The 22,122-nt window shown below is 37.8% G+C and overlaps 1 protein-coding gene and 1 non-coding gene across 8 annotated transcripts in view; one reads left to right on the forward strand and one right to left on the reverse strand.

Moving 5' to 3' along the window:
• The window catches only part of LOC147842155 (uncharacterized), an 80,057-nt gene that overhangs the window by 1,406 nt on the left and 56,529 nt on the right, over window positions 1–22,122 (forward strand). For all 5 annotated transcript variants that reach the window (XM_087271138.1, XM_087271136.1, XM_087271137.1 and 2 more), the window contains exons 2-3: window positions 6,567–6,664; window positions 7,277–7,411. In XM_087271138.1, the coding sequence (XP_087127264.1) occupies window positions 7,354–7,411 (58 nt within the window). In that variant the 5' untranslated portion in view covers window positions 6,567–6,664; window positions 7,277–7,353. The remainder of the gene's footprint in view (window positions 1–6,566; window positions 6,665–7,276; window positions 7,412–22,122) is intronic.
• Window positions 4,481–20,884, reverse strand: LOC147835131 (uncharacterized). 3 transcript variants are annotated; one of them, XR_015501377.1, is made up of 5 exons: window positions 10,887–12,798; window positions 10,380–10,565; window positions 9,473–9,620; window positions 6,830–6,957; window positions 4,481–6,743 (listed from the first exon to the last, which is right to left on the reverse strand). It is a non-coding gene; the product is annotated as an uncharacterized LOC147835131 (transcript). The 3 variants fall into 3 exon arrangements; XR_015501378.1 differs by lacking the exons at window positions 10,380–10,565; window positions 10,887–12,798 and adding an exon at window positions 20,719–20,884; XR_015501376.1 differs by lacking the exons at window positions 4,481–6,743; window positions 6,830–6,957; window positions 10,380–10,565 and adding an exon at window positions 7,522–8,550 and having other exon boundaries at window positions 9,271–9,620; window positions 10,887–13,188.

Raw genomic sequence — 22,122 nt, forward strand, 5'->3', positions numbered from 1 at the left:
CAGCCAGTTGATTTAGCAGTTTCATTTGTCTCTCAGTTTTTTCGATACTCTTTTTAGAAATGTGTTTTTATTTTCCAGTGGTTGGTTTGAGCCTCTGGTCAAGGTTCTTGCGTCGGTAAATCTGTTTAACAGTCGGGGGATAATGTGATTATATATCTCAGGAGAGCAGACACTGTGGTGTGTGTGTGTGTAGTGTGTGTGTGTGTGTGTTCATGACCTCATGTTGACATTCAGGGCCATTCAGACTCTCAGCAGGCTGATAATCAGCACGACTCAATGTGTGACCTCCATGTAAGAAATAACTTTTTATGCTTAAGGGCACATTTATGGTAGTTTAATAGAAAGGGATTAAAATTTAATACCTTGAGAGATAAATGAAAAGATTTAAGCGCTTATATGAAGTATCTTTTATATACAGAAAATACGATTCAAAAACTTACTAGTACAGTGCTGAGATTAATGGGTTATGGGTGTGTGTGTGTGTGTGTGTGTGTGTGTGTGTGTGTGTGTGTGTGTGTGTGTGTGTGTGTGTGTGTGTGTGTGTGTTATGGGTCAATTAAAGTTCATTTTTGTTCCTAAAAGGTCCCTAGCTCACATAGAATAGTTCTCTTTTTTATTTAGCAACAAACATAAGCAATAATATGCATGTAGATTCACTACATAAATAAATATTGATAAATTAATTAATAATAAATAATACATTTATTTTAGAAATCCTTTTTATGTAATAAGATAGTATGATAGGGTGTCACGGTGGCACAATGATGGCACTATCGCCTCACAGCAAGAAGGCCGGCTGGTTCACTTGGCATTTCTGTGTGGAGTTTGCATGTTCTCCCCGTGTTGCTGTGGGTTATCTCCGGGTGCTCCGGTATCCCCCACAGTCTAAAAACATGCGCTATAGGTGAATTGGGTAAGCTAAATTGTCCATAGTGCATGTGTGTGAACGAGAGTGTATGGGTTGCAGCTGGAAAGGCATCTGCTATGTAAAACATATGCTGGATAGATCTACTGTGGTGACCTCTGATAAATAAAGGGACTAAGCTGAAAAGAAAATGAATGAATGTATGTGTGTGAATGCAAGAGTGCATGGGTGTTTCCAAGTCTTGTGGCTAGAAGGGCATCCGCTGCAAAAAAAAATATGCTGGATAAATTGGCCGGTTCATTCTGCAGTGGTCAGTAAAGCCCCTGATTGATAAAGGGACTAAGCTGAAAAGAAAATGAATGAATAAAAATAGTATTATAACTTTCCTTTGGCTTAGTCTCTTTATTCATCAGGGGTTGCCACAGCGGAATGAACCACCGACTTACGTTTGGAGAACATGCAAACACAGAAATGCCAAGTGAACTAGCCTGGACTCGAACCTGCTGTGAGGCGACAGTGCTAAGCACTGAGCCACTGTTACGTCTGAGAAAATGGTATCAGATTTAGTTAATATCATTCTAAAGTTTCCAGTATTCAAAGTCTAGTCTTGTAATTTTATATTATTTATTTAAAATTAGCACACCTTTAATTTTATTGGCAAATCTTATTGATATTAATATTTAACTAGTTGATATTTTAAGTAACATTTATTTATCAACAATATCAATTGGCCAATGTAGTGTAATTATTTACAAAGTAACTAGTTTCTGTACCTAAAAATGACCTTTAAATAAAAAACCTTTACTTTGCTTTTTCCACAGATAAGTAATTTCATTACAGTACTGTAACTAGTTACTTTGTACATAATTACACACAATGGTCAGGATGATGTTTGAAAGGGCACCTATTTTACCTCTTTTTTAAGATTTAAGATAAGTCTTTTGTGTCTCCAGAATGTGGGCTCTATTTTGACAATCCAGGTCCAAAGTGCAAAGCGCTGGGCGCAAAAGCATTAAGGGCATGTCCGAATCCACTTTTGCTATTTTAAGGATGGAAGAATCCGCTTTGCGCCGTGGCGCATGGTCTAACAGGGTGGAGCTTATTCTCTTAATGAGTTATAGGTGTGTGTATGATAGTAGTTCGCCCCGCCCACCGTTCCCATATGCCTGTCAGAGTATGCTTCAATCTCTGCCTCGGATGCGTCAGATAAACAGCACAGTGACAGACATAAAGCAAGCAGATTTTATGTAAGGTTTGTGAGAAATACTACAGTAAGAACTTTCCCAATGATTATTTGATGTATTTGTTGTGGAGTTAATTCAAGCCTTTTTACAATGATGAATCACACACAAAGTTCACGCACATACATAGCGCCCGCGTCCCTGATTTAAAGTCCACAAACCAAGATTGAAGCATATTCTTTTATAATTCTACTGACATGTGGCTGAGGTGATAAAGTAAAGACAGTAGAATTGCTGTAATTAATTACAAACACATTTTAAAAACATTTTAAACTTGTAAAACTCTCTCTTGATCATATTTAATGATGATTGATGATCACAGTGAGCTGAGCAGATCTTTTAATCCAGTTGCTTTGCGCACATCCTGTCTTGTTGATATGATTATATGTGTTACTACAGAGACATGTTAATACGCAGCTGTCAATCAATTCAATGGGCGGCAAAACCGCACTCCTACATCACGTTGTGGGAGGCCTCAAAATGGGAGGGATTTGGATCATATTTTAATGTCAGGAAACTTAAAAAAAGAGACTTATTGTCTTTATATCACCCCAATATGACTGTGGACACACTATACCTACACACAGTTCTGTCCAACAAGCTTCCAAAAGATGATTTTCATCATAGGTGCTCTTTAAATGGCCAAAAAATAAATAGATAAATAACTCCAAGAATCACAGCTGGGGAACTGCAGAAGTTTATAAATGTTATCTGCAGAACTACAATCTGAAATTCCTTACATCAACACAAATTACTTGAAACGGTTTCAGGAAAAAAGCTTTGACTCATCCCGTTCATTCAGATTTCTGCTATAGTACTTTGAGAACAAGATAAATTCATTTCTTCTGAGTTTTCTTTGCTGATGTTAATGTAGAGAGGGTCAGTGCTATTGGAGGGTTTCTGTATCTGACGGAGGTGCAGCAGAAATGAGCAGCTCACTTCAGATCAGATGGCTTTATCCATCTCCTCAGGCGTTTGTATTCAACCTGACGTTGTCTGTGCCGATTAAACACAACTGAGCAATGGAAAGTGTGTCCTCGATTCCAGTGTACTGTGCTTAATGCTGACGTGGATGAATTAAACAACAAAGATCAGCCCTAAACTGAACTGATAACTTAAACACTTAAAGGTAATGCAGTTCCTAGAAATATAACAAACTTTCTATGCCATTTTATTCATTTAAAGTATTACACTACTGCAGGTATGTAGAATAAAAAGCTTTAAAAGCTCATTTTAATAAAACAGCCTTAAACAGATGTACTGTTTTAGTGTTTTCTGTTTTTGTATGTTTGTGACTTGTATTATCAGACCTTAATCTCTGCTCTGTCCACTTTTGTTGTTAAAAAATCAACCCTACAGTTAAACAAAGTGACTTTTATTCACATTTTAGTAGTTTGAAATGATTTAATTTATAATTATAAATCTGTAAAATAGCAGAAAATGTAATGGCAGCTTGTTTCATAATTTTTGTACGGTAATATACAACACAAACATAGACAATATATCACTTTAAACTATTAAAAATGTTCATTAAAGTTCCTTTGTTTACATTTCAAGGTGAAACATTGTTGGAAGAAAGATCAAGATCCTGTAATGCAATTCAAAAGTATAAATAAACTGGGAAAAATAAAATCATGAATCACAAAATATGTAAAACTGCTAATTTCCGCATACTTTTTAATATGTAGAGTCTTCTATTAATAAACATAATTTGCGTTAAATTTGCTATTAGTATTTATTTGTTTACTTTCATTGATTCATTTCTCTTTGCTTATGGTAAGGGAAAACTGGAGAATTTTCCAGAATGATTTTAAACATGGTAACGTGTTAAACGGACCTGAATCCTACACTTAGCTATTGGATTGCTATCAGTCTCGGATGCCTCTTTGAGGGCCTTTCCACATGCTCTTTTAATGATCGGATAGCTGTCTGATCAGTAAAAATGCATGAAGCAATCAAGTAAATATACCACTTAGTTTAACAACCACAAGGTGTCCAGATGTGCTTTTCTCCCCAGAATATCATATATAATATATTATAAATATAACTTAATCATTTAAAACCTAACAAAGCACACTTTATTTTTCACAAATGCCTTTTGGTTAACTTTTTTTTCAGATAATAAATCTCAAACATTTCTGAGATTTACACAAAAAATCACCAAAATGATTATTGTTTTGTTTTTATTATTCAAATATTTGTATATATATTTTTATTCTTTTTAATAATTTCTAAAATTATTTTTTTATCATGTATTATATTATTTTTTATTTTCAATATTATTCATTATTTCAGTATTTTAATCATATTCTCTATATAAATAACTAAAATGACTTGTTGGGGTTCTTGGGACAATGATAGTGGGTCGCTTGGTGATTTCCAAAAGTCAAATATACTTTATTAAACTAAAAGAATTACAATATTTTATACATAACCCATAGAAGATAAAAACAGTGGTTAATAGCTATATCTATAAGGCAATAAGCCATCAGCCTTTTCATTTTTTTTCATAGGTGTGTTTTTGTTAGAATATCAACACACCAATAGTATCAGCTTCAGCAGATTGATTTTATAGCATCAGGTTAAACTTTTTGGAATCTTTATGGCAATCAAACACATTAAAAATAACTACAGGCCACACCTGAACACTGAGGATGGTCTCTGAGTGGCGATCTTCAAAATCAAACCAAGAATAGACTTGTGCTGAAAACATTGTGCCAACCAGTCAGGTGAGGTTAATATTAAACTAAACAAAATAAAAAAAAATAACAAAAAACAAATTAATAAATAAATTATAGCCTATGGTTGTTAGACTGTTGCACTTTTTTTGTGTTGTCAATATGCTCGTGTTTATATAGGACTATTGTTGTGGTGTTTAACATTTGTATATTTATAGCCACCTCCAAGGAATGTTGGGGTCGCGTGTCACTGGCAATGTTATTTTGGGGGTCATTGGCTGAAAAGTTTGGGAACCCCTGCATTAACACATTATTTTGCAGGTCATATACATATTGTATACAATTGCATTTAAATGTTTATGATAATTGCTTTAACAATATTTTATATATCAAATATTATCAGGCATATTTTGATCAAAAATCATTTAGTGGCATATTACAGTCTAAAATTAGTGACCATAATGCAGCTTCAAAATATTCTTTAATAGGCATTTTAAATGAATATACTTAGCCATAATCCTTAAAGACACAAATTTTACATGGTTGATTATTTAAAATATATCCAAATGTAGGGCTGTACGGTAGAGGTCTGCACAGGAGCCGCAGGACCCCACCCAGATTTCTTGTAGCACAGAAATAAACTTCCGAATAAAGCACGGGAGCGGTCGGTGACTGGTGTAATTAGAATGAGAGCGGGCGGTATAACAATAAACGCGAGCGAGCACGCATATGTATGTGTGTCCATTGCAATCTCTCGGCAATTCGTAACTTTTTGATTTAGTGGCTAATTTGTATGAAATCATACGATCTAATTTGTACAATTTAGTACGATTTGCTCATCACCCAATGACGGTTGGGGTCAGGGGTGGGGTTAAGTGGCACGCCTCCTTTTTAAAATCGTAAATTTTCGTATGACTGAATTAGCCACTAAATTGACAAAACGGTAAATACTTACATTTCCTGGTGAGATCAGGCTGGTGTGTCAATGAGAGAGCGTGATGCTGTGTTTAGCTTGTTTGTTGCTGTCTATGTGTGTGTGTGTAAATGAGAGAGAGCGTGATGCTGTCTGTGCGTCACTTGCTTAGTGCTGTGTATCTATGTGTGTGTGTGTGTGTTTATATTGACAGCTTGTTATAGGCTGTCTGGACTCTGTATAGCTGGGTGGTTTTCGGTTTTGTCCCCCCCGAAACCACACCCCCCGGGGTGGGGACAACAAATGCTAAATATAAACAGGAATATTCAGCGCAGTGCGTAGCGCGTCCGACTCACAGCAAGAAGGTCACTGGTTCTAGCCTTGGCTGGGTCAGTGTTTTTGTGTGGAGTTTGCATGTTCTCTCTCTGTATGCGTGGGTTTCCTCCTGGTGCTCCGGTTTCCCCCACAGTCCAAAAACATGCAATATAGGTGAATTGGGTAGCCTAAATTGTCCATAGTGTATGTGTGTGAATGAGTGTGTATGGATGTTTCTCAGTGATGGGTTGCAGCTGGAAGGCCCCTGATTAATAAAGGGACTAAGTCAAAAAGAAAATGATTGAATGTATGAATTCAAATATAAAATAAATACAAAAAGCAACATAATTTTCCTAGTAATAGCAGACACTTTACTTGATTTTATTATTCATTCTGTGTGTATAAAATCACTTTTGTTCATTTAATTTGAATTCAAATGTAATCTATTTAAGTGTGATTGGCCATTTTTGAGGCACTATATACCTGTAATTCAAATATATAAAATACCTGTGCTTCTGTTGATAATGAAAATCCATCTGTCATGTGTACCACAGATCACTGGAGCGCGCCTGTGTGTTTGCGAACACATCACAGCCAGAGGAATCATTCGGCCAATTTTCCACAGCTGCTTTCCACCACGTAATTCCATCAGGTAACCAGAGCTGATTATGTGAACTGTCTGCATGCAGGTTTTATGATATACAGACTCATGAAAGAGCGTCTGGCTGTGACTGACAGTGGAGCCAAGAGAGAGATGTTGTCAGATATATATATACATGTGTGTGTGCGTGTGTTTTGCTGATGTAAGTGTCTCTACCTGTCAGTGAAGCTGCTGTGGAGATGAGTGAGCTGTTTCACCAAGCACAACGCTCTCGACTGTCAGTCAAACAGCAGCGTTCATAATTCAAGGTCATGACAGACACAGAGTAAAGAGCAATCGCCATCCTAATGTGAGAGTCAGTGAGGAAACAGAATCAAAGTGTTAAAGGGACAGTTCACTTAGCAATAACCTCATCACTTACTTTACTTCATTTTTCGTCCTTCGGTCGAACACAAAAGGAGATATTTTGAAGAATGCTGGATGCTGACACCCCTTGACTTTCATTGTAGACCAAAAAATGCCACACAGGCTCATTCTGAAAACATAGCCCTATATATATTTTTTAATCACTAACTATGTAGCCAGACATACGTATGGCTGCATTTTGTCCTTAAAATGAACGCTACATGACGTTATGACACTGTTCCTTTTTGTTCTTACCAGCTGACTGCTTACCTCTGTGTGGATGGCTTTCCTGCTGTTACCAGCTTGTCCATTGGCTTGCTTCATACGTTGACCAAATGGAGTGGACTGTGACGATGGGGTTAAGGTCTGGTGAAGAACAGTTCCATAAAGCAGGTAAAACAAAAACTGAATCCAAAAAATAAAATAAACAAGTAAATAACTGGGTGAGAACGTGGTAAAATATGAAAACGTGGTAAAAGTCAGGCGAGGGCTTTTCTTTTTCTGGATTGCTTTTGGAAACACTGTCGTTTAGGTTAGGGAAATGGGTGGGCGCTGGTCAATTGGTGCTTTTTAAAACACTATCGGTTGGGTTTAGGGAAGGAGAGGGGTGGGTCAGTTGATCGGTCAGTCTGGTGGATTGACGCGAGAAGAGCAGGCGCAAATGGCTCTCGAGAGAAATTTGAGATTTCAAAAAGCAAACACAGCCTCTAGTAGATCTGAGGAAACATAAACTGAAACAAAAACTGCAAAAAATGTATCTCCTTGGACATATTTAGCGCTCTTCAGAAATGTATGTAGGGGTAAGTTTTCACAATGAGCCTGGATTGAAAAAAAATGGAAGGCAATGGGTCTTCAAGAGCCCTGCACGGGCCTTAAATCGAAGCCCTAGCTCGGCCCTGACCTTAGACGCCTAGTCTGTAGCCCAGCCTTTGTCCAACAAATTATCAAAATTCTTGGCCCGAGTCCGACCCGAAGCCTGTCTTTTTTCTGCCAAACAGCCTATACTATTACAGCCATTAACAGATTTCTATTTAATAGAAAGTTGATGTTTTTTCGTTTCGTTTTTATCAGAATAATTTAGAGAAATGTTTGGAGTTTTTTTTTTTTTGGTTGTTTTTTTTAAATGTAAGTTTTAGTTTTTTAAGTGACATTGATATCCAAGGGGTATGTGTTCCACAGTAAGTTTACTCAATACAAGTTGTGCGTTGTGCATAACTAGTTAGCTAATCATTTAAAGTTGTCACTATTTAAAAAGTTGACCATAAGTTTGCCTTTCCTCTAGCATTTTTCAAAGTTTTAAATTTGGCATTGGCAATTTTTCTCTTTATATTCTCTATTGTACGTATCCTGGTATGTGGCATCAATGGCGCTTCCAGACTGCATGCATTAAATTTCATTAAACTTTAAAAAAAAAAAAAATCTAAAGCAGGCCTGACATACGAGCTAGTTATGACGTGAAAATTGGCCCAAAGCCTGGCCCTAGAGGCATAAGAAACTCGGGTCCTGGCGCACTTAGGCTCAAATGCAACGCTCTAGGGCAGGGGTCTCAAACTCAATTTACCTGGGGGCCGCAGGAGGCAAAGTCTGGGTGAGGCTGGGCCGCATAAGGGATTTCACAAAAAAAAGTCCTCATATGTCATTATTAACAGTTTTAATTATTTCTTCTGAACATGAAGTGTCCTGAACATTAATAGAACATTGAGTGAAAAATTGAGTGAAAAACCATTTAGGGAAAAAAGTTGGGGGAACTCACTCAAAACTTCCATTCCCTCACCTAAAAAAAAGGCGTATATATGTATAAATAAAACAACCCCACCCCACTCCAGTCACATCAGTCTGCACCAGTCTGTATCTACCTATAATATCAATATATATAAGATGCAGGGCAGGCACGTGCACACATAGGGCTCAACCTGTGCAGAGCACATGCCCTTTTTAGTCTTGCATAGAAAGTGCCCTTTCAAAATGATCAAAAGTGCCCCCGCGACGCGACACACCCTCGGTCCCGCCCTTCAGTAGGCGCGCGATAACACCGCTCTTGAGTACGCGCGCGACAACACAGCTGATCAGAACGCGCGCGACAACGCGCATTGAGTGACAAGCGCGCTGTGTACGGATAGAATCAGCGGAGCGGGGAGAGCTCTCTCTCCCCGCTCCGCTGATTCTGTCAGAGTACAGCAGTCGGCGCGGGCCACAAAATATTGCACTGAGGGCCGCAAATGGCCCGCGGGCCGCGAGTTTGAGACCCCTGCTCTAGGGTCTTCCCAAGCAAAACATCTTCTTTTGTATTCAACAGAAGAAAAAAAACATGTTTTGAATAAGTGGAGGGTCATTAAATGATGAGAGTTTTTGTTTTTAGGCGAACTGTCCCTTTAAGATGGTAAATGGCTAACACAGCATATGCTGAATCAAATACATTCTTTAATTTAAGCAATTTTATCTTTTTTAACGTACCTTTTGTGTTGTTTCAAACTTGTATGACATTCTGTGAGGCTTTTATTTGTTGTTATTGTTGTTGTTTTTTTGGAGTTTGACAATTTTGGTCTCCATTCACTACAATTATAGAGACCTTATTAGGCAGTTTTCTGTCTTCTGTGTTCCACTGACAAAACAAACAAAGAAACAGAACAGTTACATACTGCATAACCACACACACCATTCAGTGAGTAATTTCCTGATAATGACTAGATGTGGGTACTTCAGCTTCAGGAAGCGTTTTGTTAGGGCACATATACATGTCAGTGCTTTCCATTACGTAAATACACAACATTTGTAATGCATTTCAGCTGCTCATTTATGGGACAAAACAGTGCACAAAAAGGGAGCGTCAGGCCATCAGTGAGCGTCTGTCAGGCTAGTTTGTTTGGTGTGTTCCACAAGTTGAAGCTTTCGTAAGGCTTACATCAGAGAGAGTTTGCCTGATTCAGCAAGTAAAATCTGTGTCAGCCATCTATAAAAGAGAATTAGAGGACCAATTTTGAGTATAGGTTACAATGTTGACAGTTCTCACTTCACTAATGTGAAAGTAAGCTGAACATGCTTTATGGAAAACACCCTTAAAAATTCTAACATAAATACATTTTCACCCAAATATGGTTTCTGCCATTACATGTAGTTTTTAATAACACTAATGTATGTTGTGTTTGTTTTTCTTACAACTTAGATTTTTTTTTTTTAATGTTACACAATTGCAGTTATGTCGCCTCTACTGCTGTGATAACTTTGATGTAGTCACATGGTTCTGTAGTGGCTGTTGCTGTTTATTTAAATTGAGCAGGTTTGGAGACGTGTCGCAAATCCAGAGGCCAGTCTGGCCAAACAGTATCTGCAGAAACAGTGTTATCTCATCACATATAAGTACCTCAAAAGTGAGCTGTACTATACAGTGGAAAGCATCATCAGTGTTTTGATGCTATAAAAGAATGACATCATGATTGACAGCTGTCAGTTTCTGAGTAAAGCAGTCACAGTGGACTTTTTTCTGGAGCTTCGGATGAAGATGGAAATGACATTAATGCAAGATGCCATCTTTGGGACTCTTTGGCTCCTAGAGTGAACAGAAATGGAGTTGTGTTGGGCATCTGTTTCTGCAGTCTATAGTTAGACGCCATGGGGAACAAAATGTTCCTCCAAGCATTATTTTTCATATGATTATTGTTGTAGCCTAGAGATATTATCTGGCGCAGTCTATGGATACTCTGAGAGTGATATTGATGAGTGCTGCATTTTACTCAAAGCAGAATATTTCTCAACACACAGAGAACAGAAGAAACTGAAATAGACCCTCAGCTCTTTGCTATTTTTAAGATACCCTGAGATGAAAATGTAGTTTTTAACATTGTTTACATTCTTGTCCGGAGTCTCTCACCTGGGATACTCATTCCGATGCCTTTATAGATTGTACAGTGCCACTGATGTGATCCAAGACCTGTGAAGAAATGATGCCAACCATTGAAGACCTTAAAGAAAACACATACAGTACAAAGTATTCATAGCGCTTCACTTTTTCCACATTTTTTATGTTACAGCCTTTTTCCAAAATGGATTAAACTTATTTATTTCCTCAAAATTCTACACACAATACTCCATAATGACAGTGTGAAAAAAGATTTTTTGAAATTGTTTGTTGCAAATTTATAAAAAAAAATTAAAAATCTGAAAAATCACATGTACAGAAATATTCACAGCCTCTGTCCAACACTTTGTTGATTACAGCCTCAAGTCTTTTTGAACATGATGCCACAAGCTTGGCACACCTGTCTTTTGGGAATGTTTGCCCATTCCTCTTTGTAGTACCTCTCAAGCTCTATCAGGTTGGATGGGAAGCAACACTGTACAGCCATTTTCAGATCTCTCTAGAAATGTTCATTTGGATTTAGGTCTGGGCTCTGGCTGGGACACTCAAGGACATTGTTATTGACATTGAGTTATTGTGAAGCCACTCCATTGATATGGTGGTGGTGTGCTTAGTGTCATTGTCCTGCTGGAAGATGAACCGTCGCACAAGTCTGAGGTCAAGAGCACTCTGAAGCAGGTTTTCCTTCAGGATGTCTCTGTACATTGCTGCATTCATCTTTCCCTCTATCCTGACTAGTCTTCCAGTTCCTGCTGCTGAAAAACATCCCCACAGCATGATGCTGCCTCCACCATGCTTCACTGTAGGGATGGTATGAGCCTTTCATCAGACCAAAGAATTTAGTTTCTTATGGTCTGAGAGTCCTTCAGATGCCTTTTGTCAAACTCCAGGCATGAATTGGCTTCCGTCTAGCCACTCTACCATACAGGCCTGATTGGTGGATTGCTGCACAGATGGTTGTCCTTCTGTAAGGTTCTCCTCTCTCCACAGAAGAACGCTGGAGCTCAGACAGAGTGTCCATCGGGTTATTGATCACCTCCCTGACTAAGACCCTTAGACCTCTAGGAAGTGTCCTGGTGGTTCCAAACATCTTCCTCTCACGGATGATGGAGGCCACTGTGCTCACTGGAACTTTAAACCTTCCTACCTACTCATTGTCTGTTTCTCAATATGCGTTCTTCAGCGGTCTTGCGTCCTCGTGTTCTCGTGAAACGTCATCATCAGCTGCCTAAGTTCAGTTCCAATACTCAAGACCGCAAGTACGGAGGACGCATGAAACTTCCCGGATGTGTTCTTGATATCGAGGACGCACTAATGCAGACTTGAGCACCGAACTCGCTCTGGAAGTCCCAGAAGTCATTGCGACTGGAGGTGGGAAGCGCAGCATTTTATCTAGACTTATTATTAAAGTTCATAGATATGAATTATTTACTTCAGGAGTTTCCCTAAAAGAAACGGTGAAAGTAAACATTACCATGGACATCTTTATAAAGGAATAAACACATTAAGGGTTGTTTGTTTGCTGAAATTCGTATTAAAATCTGTTTTATTTATATTGTGCAACATATATTTATAATGTTTTTATGCAAAGTATATATTTTGAAAAGGGGAAAAACAATAAATCGTTGTATGAAGGCTGTAATGTTTAAATAATTTACCATTTAAAACACGTGAAGGTCATGTGACCATCAGGAAGAACGCAGCATCCCATTTCTCAAAGGATGCGTTCTCTGCCCTCGCGGTCTCCTGAGTTCGTTCTTCTGAGGACACCTGGCAAGACCGGTCTCCACAAGAACAAAAGTCCGTTCTCTGCGTTCTTGGAATTGAGAAACAGCCAACTTAACCTTCCCCAGCCTTGTGCCTCGAGATAATACTGTCTCGGAGGTCTACAGACAATTCAATGTCTTCATGCTTTGTTTTTCCTTCGACATGCATTGTCAACCCTGGGACCTTATATAGACAGGTGTATGCCTTTTTAAATCAAGTCCAACCAACTGAATTGACCACAGGTGAACTCCAATTAAGCTGCTAAACATCTCAAAAATGATCAGTGGAAACAGAATATACCTGAGCTCAATTTAGAGCTTCACGGCAAAGGCTGTGAATACTTCTGTAAATGTGATTTTTCTGATTTTTTATTTTTAATAATTTTTTAACATTGTCATTATAGGGTATTGTGTGTAGAATTTTGAGGAAATAAATGAGTTTAATCAATTTTGGAATAAGGCTGTAACATAAAAAGTGTGGAAAAAGTGAAGCGCTGTGAATACTTTTCAGATACAGTGTATTTATGAGTATATATCTCTTGCTTTAGATGGCCAGTTCTCCACTGCACCTTGGTCCTACATTCATTTTAAAGGAGTGCTACCCTGTACTAAAAAGGCAGCTCTATTGACGCATTCCTTACAACAGACAACAATAGGGTAGGCGACATCTAAATGTAAATTATCTATGACCTTGAGTAAGCAGATTTAAGTTAATCAATGCAAGGTACAGGCTTAAGCAGATGGTAAGCTGTTCCTTTAAATGTCCATTACATGTCCATTTCATGCAACTAAATTAACAGATATCAAATGTCATGTGTAATAAAATCAAAAACCGTAATGCATAAGCTGTGGTTTCTGTATCTGGGCTTGTATCACCATCAGCATGGATAGATCTGCGGAAGCGGAAAAGAATAAAATTAACATTACATAACCATATTATGGGCTGCATATGATACAAAATATATTTAAAGAGATTATATGTCAGCATAAAAGCACATGCATCATGCCGATCACTATAAAATAACTTTTAAAAAGCAGTAATAGAATATGGTGACGTGGAGAGGTGCTAAATATTAACACGTTGTTCATTACACTCACTTTGACCTTATTTTTCATCTTTTTTTAGCAGGCTCAGTGACACATAGTGGCTGATAAAGCAGTTTTAATCTCCTCTCCGCGCGCATGATGAAGTCTTCATTACTCTCCTCATTAGAGTCATTATTTTAATGTATGAGCCAAACTTACTAATTGAAGGGTCTCAGGGCCATTAAACTTTAATCAAGCTTCATTTTTACCAGCACAGCGGGAGGGTGTTACAGTGTAAAAACAGGTCTGATAATGTTGTTTCACATGTTGTTTGATAGAGTACAGATTTTTTTTTTTAACCAATGAGAAGCCTCTAGTGTTTATCTGTCCACATTAAAAGCAGTGTTCTCCATTTCTATATAGCACATCAAGCTATTTTAACCGTTCCCCTGAGCAAGAGACCAGGTCAGCAGAAAACAGAATTAGAGAGGGGAATTTGAGTCAAGTTTATTTGAAAGGTGATGTAATTTCAGCTGCGGTTTTCTAAAATTGGATGTTGAGGAAGGACAAAGCAAATCTTCGGAATACCACGTCCATTCAATGGAGACGAGCTTGTGGAACCGAAATGCAAGCAATGTGAGTTCTCAGCTGGTCTAGTCTTTCAGATGCAATGGATCTTTTTGTAGATTTGCCAGAGTTTCAGAAGCAGTTGTCAGTGTTCGGTAAACTTAAGGTCTGCGCAGAATCAAAATGTACTTTGTTTACACTGTAAAAACAATGTGTGGCTTCGACACAATCCATTTGTGTTGCGACAACATAAAGGAAATAAGTTAGCTTATTCATTTTTTACAAATTTGAGTGGATTGAACTACAATTAAAACAATTAAGCCCCCCACCCCCCCCCCAAAAAAACCTCAAGAATTGTGTTGTTTCAGCTCATTTTAAATGAGTAGTTTGAACAAGCACCAAAAATTACAAGCGCATTGTTATTCTTTAGGTGAACAATTAGTTCTTGCAAGTTAATCCACAAAAAAAAAAAAAGTTAAATCAAAGTCATTGCTTCAGTATTTGGAATAGTGGTCCTTTTTATGCTGTGTTTACACAAGATACGGCACGCGTAAATAAATTGTGGGTTCCACACTACTGGGTTCCCCACAATCGATTTGAGTTTTTAAGTTGAGAATTTAAGTTGATTGAACATCAAACAATTATGTTGTCCCCCCCAAAAAAACTCTAAAATCAACATTTGAAACAATTCATTTGAACAAACAGCAAACGTCACTTTTTTTGAGTGTAAATAGACACGTGGACATTTTAAGTTTACTCGCTTTATTTGCGCATCAAATTCACTTCACAATACATGCAGATTTGTGTCAGGGGCAGGGCTGCTGTCTTCCCGGTTACTCTAGCTTCATTGCTAAATAGCTAGCATGGGTTTTATTAAGAAAAAGTTGTGTTTATGCACTTTTTGAAAGCTGATAAACAGCGTAGATTTGTTCGGCGCCGTGTCTGAGTCCACTAGATCCTTTCAGAGGTGCACCCAGCCCTGTGAGTTCATGAGGTCATGTGAGGTCTGTGTGGGTCCTAATGCCCCAGTATAGTGACGGGGATGCTATACTGCTCAGTGAGCGCCGTCTTTCAGATGAGACGTTAAACCGAGGTCCCGACTCTCTGTGGTCGTTAAAAAATCCTAAGATGTCCTTCGAAAAAGATTAGGGGTTTAACCCCGGCATCCTGGCCAAATCTGCCCACTGGCCTCTGTCCATCATGGCCTCCTAACCATCCCCATATTTCAATTGATTTAATCTCTGTCTCCTCTCCACCAATCAGCTGGTGTGTGGTGTGCGGTCTGGCGCAAAATGGCTGCCATCGCGCTATCCAGGTGGATGCTGCACACTTGTGGTGGATGAGGAGATCCCCCCCCCCATTGTGTAAAGCGCTTTGAGTGAACAGAAAAGCGCTGTATAAATGTAAGGAATTATTATTATTAGTATCAACTCCTCCAGAAACTATACCTGGATAATGGAGGCATTCAGAGGTGCTTCAGACTGAATTTGTTGTTCTGAAATTGTTGTTCTGTTGTTCGGTGTCAGCAAAAGGATTTCCCCTCCGGACACCAACAACAGGCACTAAGTCATAATCACGACCCTACAAGACGTGGCGCAAATGTTTGCTGAAGTTCAGATTTTCCAATTCAAGCGATACATGTGTTAAGCGCATTAAACGCACCAAACATGCAAAGCACTTAACTCATCCCACCTTATTCACGCGAATCGCACTGCAGGATGTCTATTCGTGTCTTTGCATTGACTTAACATGCAAATCACTCACGCTTGAACTTCATCCGCATCTGATGTGAACGCAGCATTAGGAGCTTTCTTTTTGCACATCATTCATTGCAAACTAATGGTAAGAGAGACATGGTTAGGAAGGTTAAATCATAAGGGTGTCACGATCCTCCAAATCCTCGATTCGATTACATTTTCGATTCTAAAGGTACCATTCGATTAGATTTTCGATTATGAATAATTAATTAATTAATGACCAATTAATTATTTGTAGCCTACCGTTTAAACTACCTGACCTGCATGGTCTTTGTTTTACCCATAAACAAATCATACAGTAAATGAATAAAGGCAAGATACACACAAAATTACCACCTGTCAATCACTTTTTCTGCGGGACTCGTGAATAGGCAGTGATCTGTGTCGTTATAATGGCGTCGGTAAAAAAAAGACGCACAACCAATAGGAACCAGCCAACAGTATCTGAGGTGTTCGCTAAAATGACTAAGTACAAGTGAGTGAAAGATTGAAGCAGTCCTCTGACTGCCTGGACCTGCTGTCTCGAGCACAAGGCTGTGTATGCATCTGTGTCTGTGTGGTCACTGCTCAGAAATGCCACACGCCACTGTGGATGTCAAATCAATGTCGTTCTAAAATGCCATTTAAAAACAAAGACAGTGTAAACAGGGCCTGAGTGTGTACTTTTCACGAGCGGATTTGCGACGGGGGCGGGCGGAGGATCGCGATGCCGGTGTTGTCTATCGGACGAACCGTACGTAATACGCACATAGCAGAGCTTGCAAAACTGTGTTTTTTTGTCGACAACACGAATGTTGTCAACATAACTCACTGGAAATCCAAAATGCTTTAACACCGACGAAATCACTTCATTGAAAGAGGAGAGGGTTTAAGTTCTGTCAATGGGTCTCCTGCTTCTGCAGTTTAACAAGCACTTCAACAAGCCAGTTTTTTTCCCGCTTGGCAAGCCAAGCTGACATGGGGGCGTGGCAGCATCGACGATTCTATTTTTTGATTCGATAATCGAAATTGAGCATAAATTTCGATCGATTTCGATTCAAAATCGAAATCGTGACACCCCTATTAAATCAGTTTGATGCTTTAACCGCAGAATTATTAACAATGCCACTCTAACAGTTAGTTTTCTATGAGGAAATAATGCACAAAAAGAAAGCCCCGCCCCCCTACTCAATATTTTGTTTCAATTGGATGTACATCAACATATCACGTGGACTTTAAAGGGATATTTCACCCCAAATTTTAAATTTACTCACTATTTACTCCAGCTCAAGTGGTTTCAACCCTTAGTGAGTTTCTTTGTTCTGTTGATCACAATGGAATTTGAAGAAAGCTGAAAACCTGTATCCATTGACTTCCATGGTAGAAAAAACAAATATGCAAATCAATGGCACTTTTTGTGTTTAACAGAAATGATGGATGAGGGAATTCTTTAAGACGAAGATGACTAAGGTAAGGAAGTCTGGTTATTTATGTATGTTTGGATTCATCTGATTGGTAAATCATATGATAGCTAATACAGACCATTCGTGGTTAATCTTAAGCATGTGTTCCTCTCATGTGAAATTTGTTTCTAATAAATAAATTTTACATAGTGCTACTCAAAAGTGAACATTCTGTCAACATTTACGCAACCCTTACATAATTTCAACCCCAAACAAAACGTGTTCATCACCAGAAGCATAAATGAAGATATTTCAGTTTTTACACATTCGCATGGACATTTTACGTTTGTTTAGCGATCATTTTTTGACCGTGTGTTCATCAAACTGCTTACATTTTGCAAAAAAAATGTATTTTTATTTACACTTTAAACTGTCATATTTATTTCCATTCCTAAATTAATTGTTAACACTAGGCACAAACAATATTTCCTCTCAGGAGAAATTATGTGCCAATTAAAACTGCACTCTTTCATCCCAGTGGCATTTCAGCAAAGAAGTCTTTATACACACTTTGTTAACTGGCTTGCATTTTGTTGGCAGGCTTAACATTGGAACTATTTTGTCATTTCTTTTTGTTCTTTTTTAGATTTGACAAATTTGAGAGATTTCTGTACTTGCATTCAAAGCATATTGACTTTGAATTATTGATGTAAAAGTCCACATGAATTGAGCAATTCAATCCAATTGGTTTTTGAAGAGACACAAGCATATTATCATCGCAGATCATGTTTTTTTTTTTTTTGAGCGGTCTTGCCAAATTTATGATCAAATTAATGTATTTGTCCTCAAGACATTCTCATGTTTTGATTACATAACCACATTTCTCCATGCGGATAATTAACATGGGTGTAAATAGTGTCCTTCACTCATTCATAGCCCCTGAAGCTCTTTGTGATGGACGAGGGCATTTCTTCTCAAAGCAAACGCTTGAGTTCAACACAGCCACACCATAAATAATTGAATTTGCGTGTAGACACTGCCCAGGCCATGCATCAGTCCCAGCAAGGTCACTCCCAGAAGCAGAGAGCAAGAGCCACTGTTGTCTTCAGCATTCAGTAAAAAAAACAACAAGAAATGCTTTCTTTTTCAAATTTAGGCTGTTTTCTAAGGGAGGAAAAGGTTGAAAACCAGCTGGAAGGAAAACAGCTGAAAAAAAAATGAATGAATTATAAAATTACTTGGGAAATGACCCATGGTAACTTTAATGTAAAACTGTTTAATATATTTACCTTCGGCGCAAAGCTCTCAATGATATTTAGTTTTTGGCCCTTCACATGTAAAGGTTTGGGCACCCCTGCTCTGCAAAGTAAATGTACCCAAATTAGAACAAAGGTTTTGATTGGTCTTTGCCAGAAAGCTCAAATGAACAACAGCAAAAAACCTTCAGTGTTCACAATGTTGACTATTAAGAAGCCATTTCTTAAAATTATACTTACATGATACACATTCTCTAACAGATTATATTTTGGGATGTGGTGCTGAAAACACATTAATAATTAGATTTTTTTTTAAGTTGTATAGTTAATGCAGGGGTTGGGGTTGTACTTAGATTGGTTGAAATATACTTTTTAGTGTAAAAAATGCTATAATTTAACATTATTTAATCGAATTTGGGATATTTCCCAGTACTGGGTTGTGGCCGGAATGGCATCCGCTGCATAAAACATATGTCGGAATAGTTGGCGGTTCATTCCGCTGTAGTGACCCCTGATAAATAAGAGACTAAGCCAAAGTAAAATAAATGAATTAATTTGGGATTTGTATAAAAATATAAATACATAAAGATCAACACTGCTCTCTTTCAAATTATTTATTACTTGCTGAATAAAATTCAATATTTGTGTTTTACTCAGTCTTGTCTGCTTTTTCCAAAAAAAAAAGTGCTAGTTTTGCATCTCAAACTGCTCAAAAATGTAATCAATAACAGATGTGGCATTTGCTAATGCCAACCAAGACCAAGAAGCCTTGTTTTATCCCTAAATAATGTATTCATCCCCCCCACCCCCCAAAAAATAAAAAATATGTGAAGAAAAATAGATGCACCACACTGTATGGAATGGGAAGTTTTTGTTTGTTTTTATAAGCCCAGAATTGTCAAATTACTTATTTTAAATGAAGATATATAAATACACAGCAAATCAATCAGAGTTAAAACATTTCAGTGGAAATTGTTAACATTATAGAGTTATAGTTTGATAAATTAACACAATCAGAGTTTGAAGCAATTTTAATCCAGTGTAAAATCAAGGTGTGACAGGTAAACAACCCTTGATAGTGTTACTTCCAACACCCAGGAATTAATTTGACCAAAAATCTTAATGGAACACAAAAGTCATGCCATTTTCAAAATCTTGAAAAGTCTTAAAAAGTTTTGATTTGTGAAAAATGTAAATCTGTTGTGCGCTGGCTGCCAAGTTTGAACATGTTTTGTTAATAAAAATAATTCATTACATAATTGTAATAGTTTTTCTATCATTCTTGAAGAATTGTCTTATGTAAGTTATTTTAACTATCAATCATGAGTATCGTATTGTTTACAAGGTGAACTAGAGTTAAATTCTCTCTGTTAAAGTGTTGAATTTTTACTCTTTACCATAGAGTCAGGGAGCAATCAACTCCCAGTAGTGTACATCAGAGTTATTCTGACCACAATACAGAGTAAATATAAGTTATAGTGTACAAGTAACTCTCTTAAGAGTGTTATTTTGAGACAATGGTAGCACTGTGGTGCCGTGGGTAGCACTGTTGCCTCACAGCAAGAAGGTCGCTGGTTCGAGACCCAACTGGGTCAGTTGACTTCTGTGTAGACTTTTACATGTTCTCCCCGTGTTCCTGTGGGTTTCCTCTGGGTGCTCCGGCTTCCCTCATAGTGCAAAGACATGCAGTATAGGTGAATTGGGTAAGCTAAATTGGCTGTAGTGTACAGTATGTGTGTGAATGTACGAGTGTATGGGTGTTTCCCAGTGATGGGTTGCAGCTGGAAAGTCATACGCTGCGTAAAACATGTTGGATCATTCTGGTTGTGGCGACCCCATGATTAATAAAGAGACTAAGCTATAAAGAAAACGAATGGTTTAATGAATATTGGGATAATGTGTTCACCCATTCAGAGTAGATTTTAACTCTTAAGAGTTGAAATAACACTGCTATTATTCAGTGTACTACACAAAAAATACAAATACATTAATAAAACATTTATTTGACAAATAGCTACATAATTTAATTTCAAGTGTCTAAAAAGTAACAGTTTTAGTTTTACTTAACTATAAAGCACTGATCCACTGACCCTTCTAGGTTATTCATCAGCCGGAGCATCAGTGTGAATGGATGCCATTGTCCCAAATGCACATCCACACCAGTCGAAGTCATTTATGTCAGAGGTTGAATGAGATGCATTATAAGATGACCATGTTGGAACACACAACCAGCTGACACTGAGCCACAGCGGCCTTGTGCGGCTCCCGCTGGCGTCTGGACGCGCCTCGCTCTGTTACAACTCTGGATGACTAATTAATGCCTCTCTGACAGCTGACACCATTTTATAAGTATCCGTTACTCTCCGGCCAATGGGCTGCTATAACCATTCAGAGTGACCAAGCAAAGATGGAATCCACCTCCATTATTCATCGCCGTGGCTCAGGAGTAGTGTTTAAGCAGTGTCTCTCTGCACTCCAGCAGTGTTCCTGTGGCCCTGGGGCCACGCTTCAAAACACTGGCTTGATTACAGCCTCAGGGACCCCCAGGAGGAGATGGAAGCCTTTTGCGCTTTTACAACTCAGAAAGTGAATAATATGGCGACTGAGAGAACTCAATGCATATAGAAAAAACACATTAAGGAAACCTCTTCGTCAGTTTGACTAAATACAGAAATGGAGAGAAAAAGGGCAAAAACACACAGAGATAAGACAAAACAAATGCAGAAATGATACGAAAATGTGTAGAAATTACTACAATTTGCAGAAAAAAGAAAATTGCGCAAAAACTACAGAAACACACTGCAAATACAGAAAAGCATAGCTAATACAGAAACACACACACTTTAACACAATTTAAACTACTTATTAAAATGAGTTGAAACAACACAATTCTTATTTTTTTGTGGGACAATTTAACTGGTTTATATTCGTTCCATTTAAATTTGTAAAAATGATTAAGTTAACTCAATTTATGTTAATTCTTTTTGGCTTAGTCCTTTTATTAATCAGGGCTCGCCACAGCTGAATGAAACGCTAAATTATCCAGCATATGTTTCAGACAATATAAATGTATATAATGTAGCAAATCCAATGAATCTTTTTTTTTCAGTATAGAGGAATGTGCAAAAATGATGCACTGTGAATACAGAAATGCACTGTAAATACAGAAATGTGTTCCAAATACAACTCAGAAATGACTTTACATGTCCATCTGAGGCTTAGTGCATGCATTAAAGCACAAGTTATAATCTGTGCTTTTAAAAGCACAAATGAATCCAATACACTTCAGTAGATCAAGCACATCCAAGCTGCAAACACAGATTTCAAATAAGTAGAATTAACTTTCAGTAAGTTTTGGGTTAACTACATTAATTTTATTTGATAAAGTTGACTGTTGGGTTTTACAGTGCAGAAATCCACAGCAAATTCAGACTTGCGCAGAAAATATGCAAAAAATGAGCAAAAAATAAACAGAAACATTGAAAGTACCAGAA

Source organism: Danio rerio, chromosome 10, assembly GCF_052040795.2.
Source record: "Danio rerio strain M-AB ecotype USA chromosome 10, GRCz13ab, whole genome shotgun sequence".
Taxonomy (NCBI): Eukaryota; Metazoa; Chordata; class Actinopteri; order Cypriniformes; family Danionidae; genus Danio; species Danio rerio.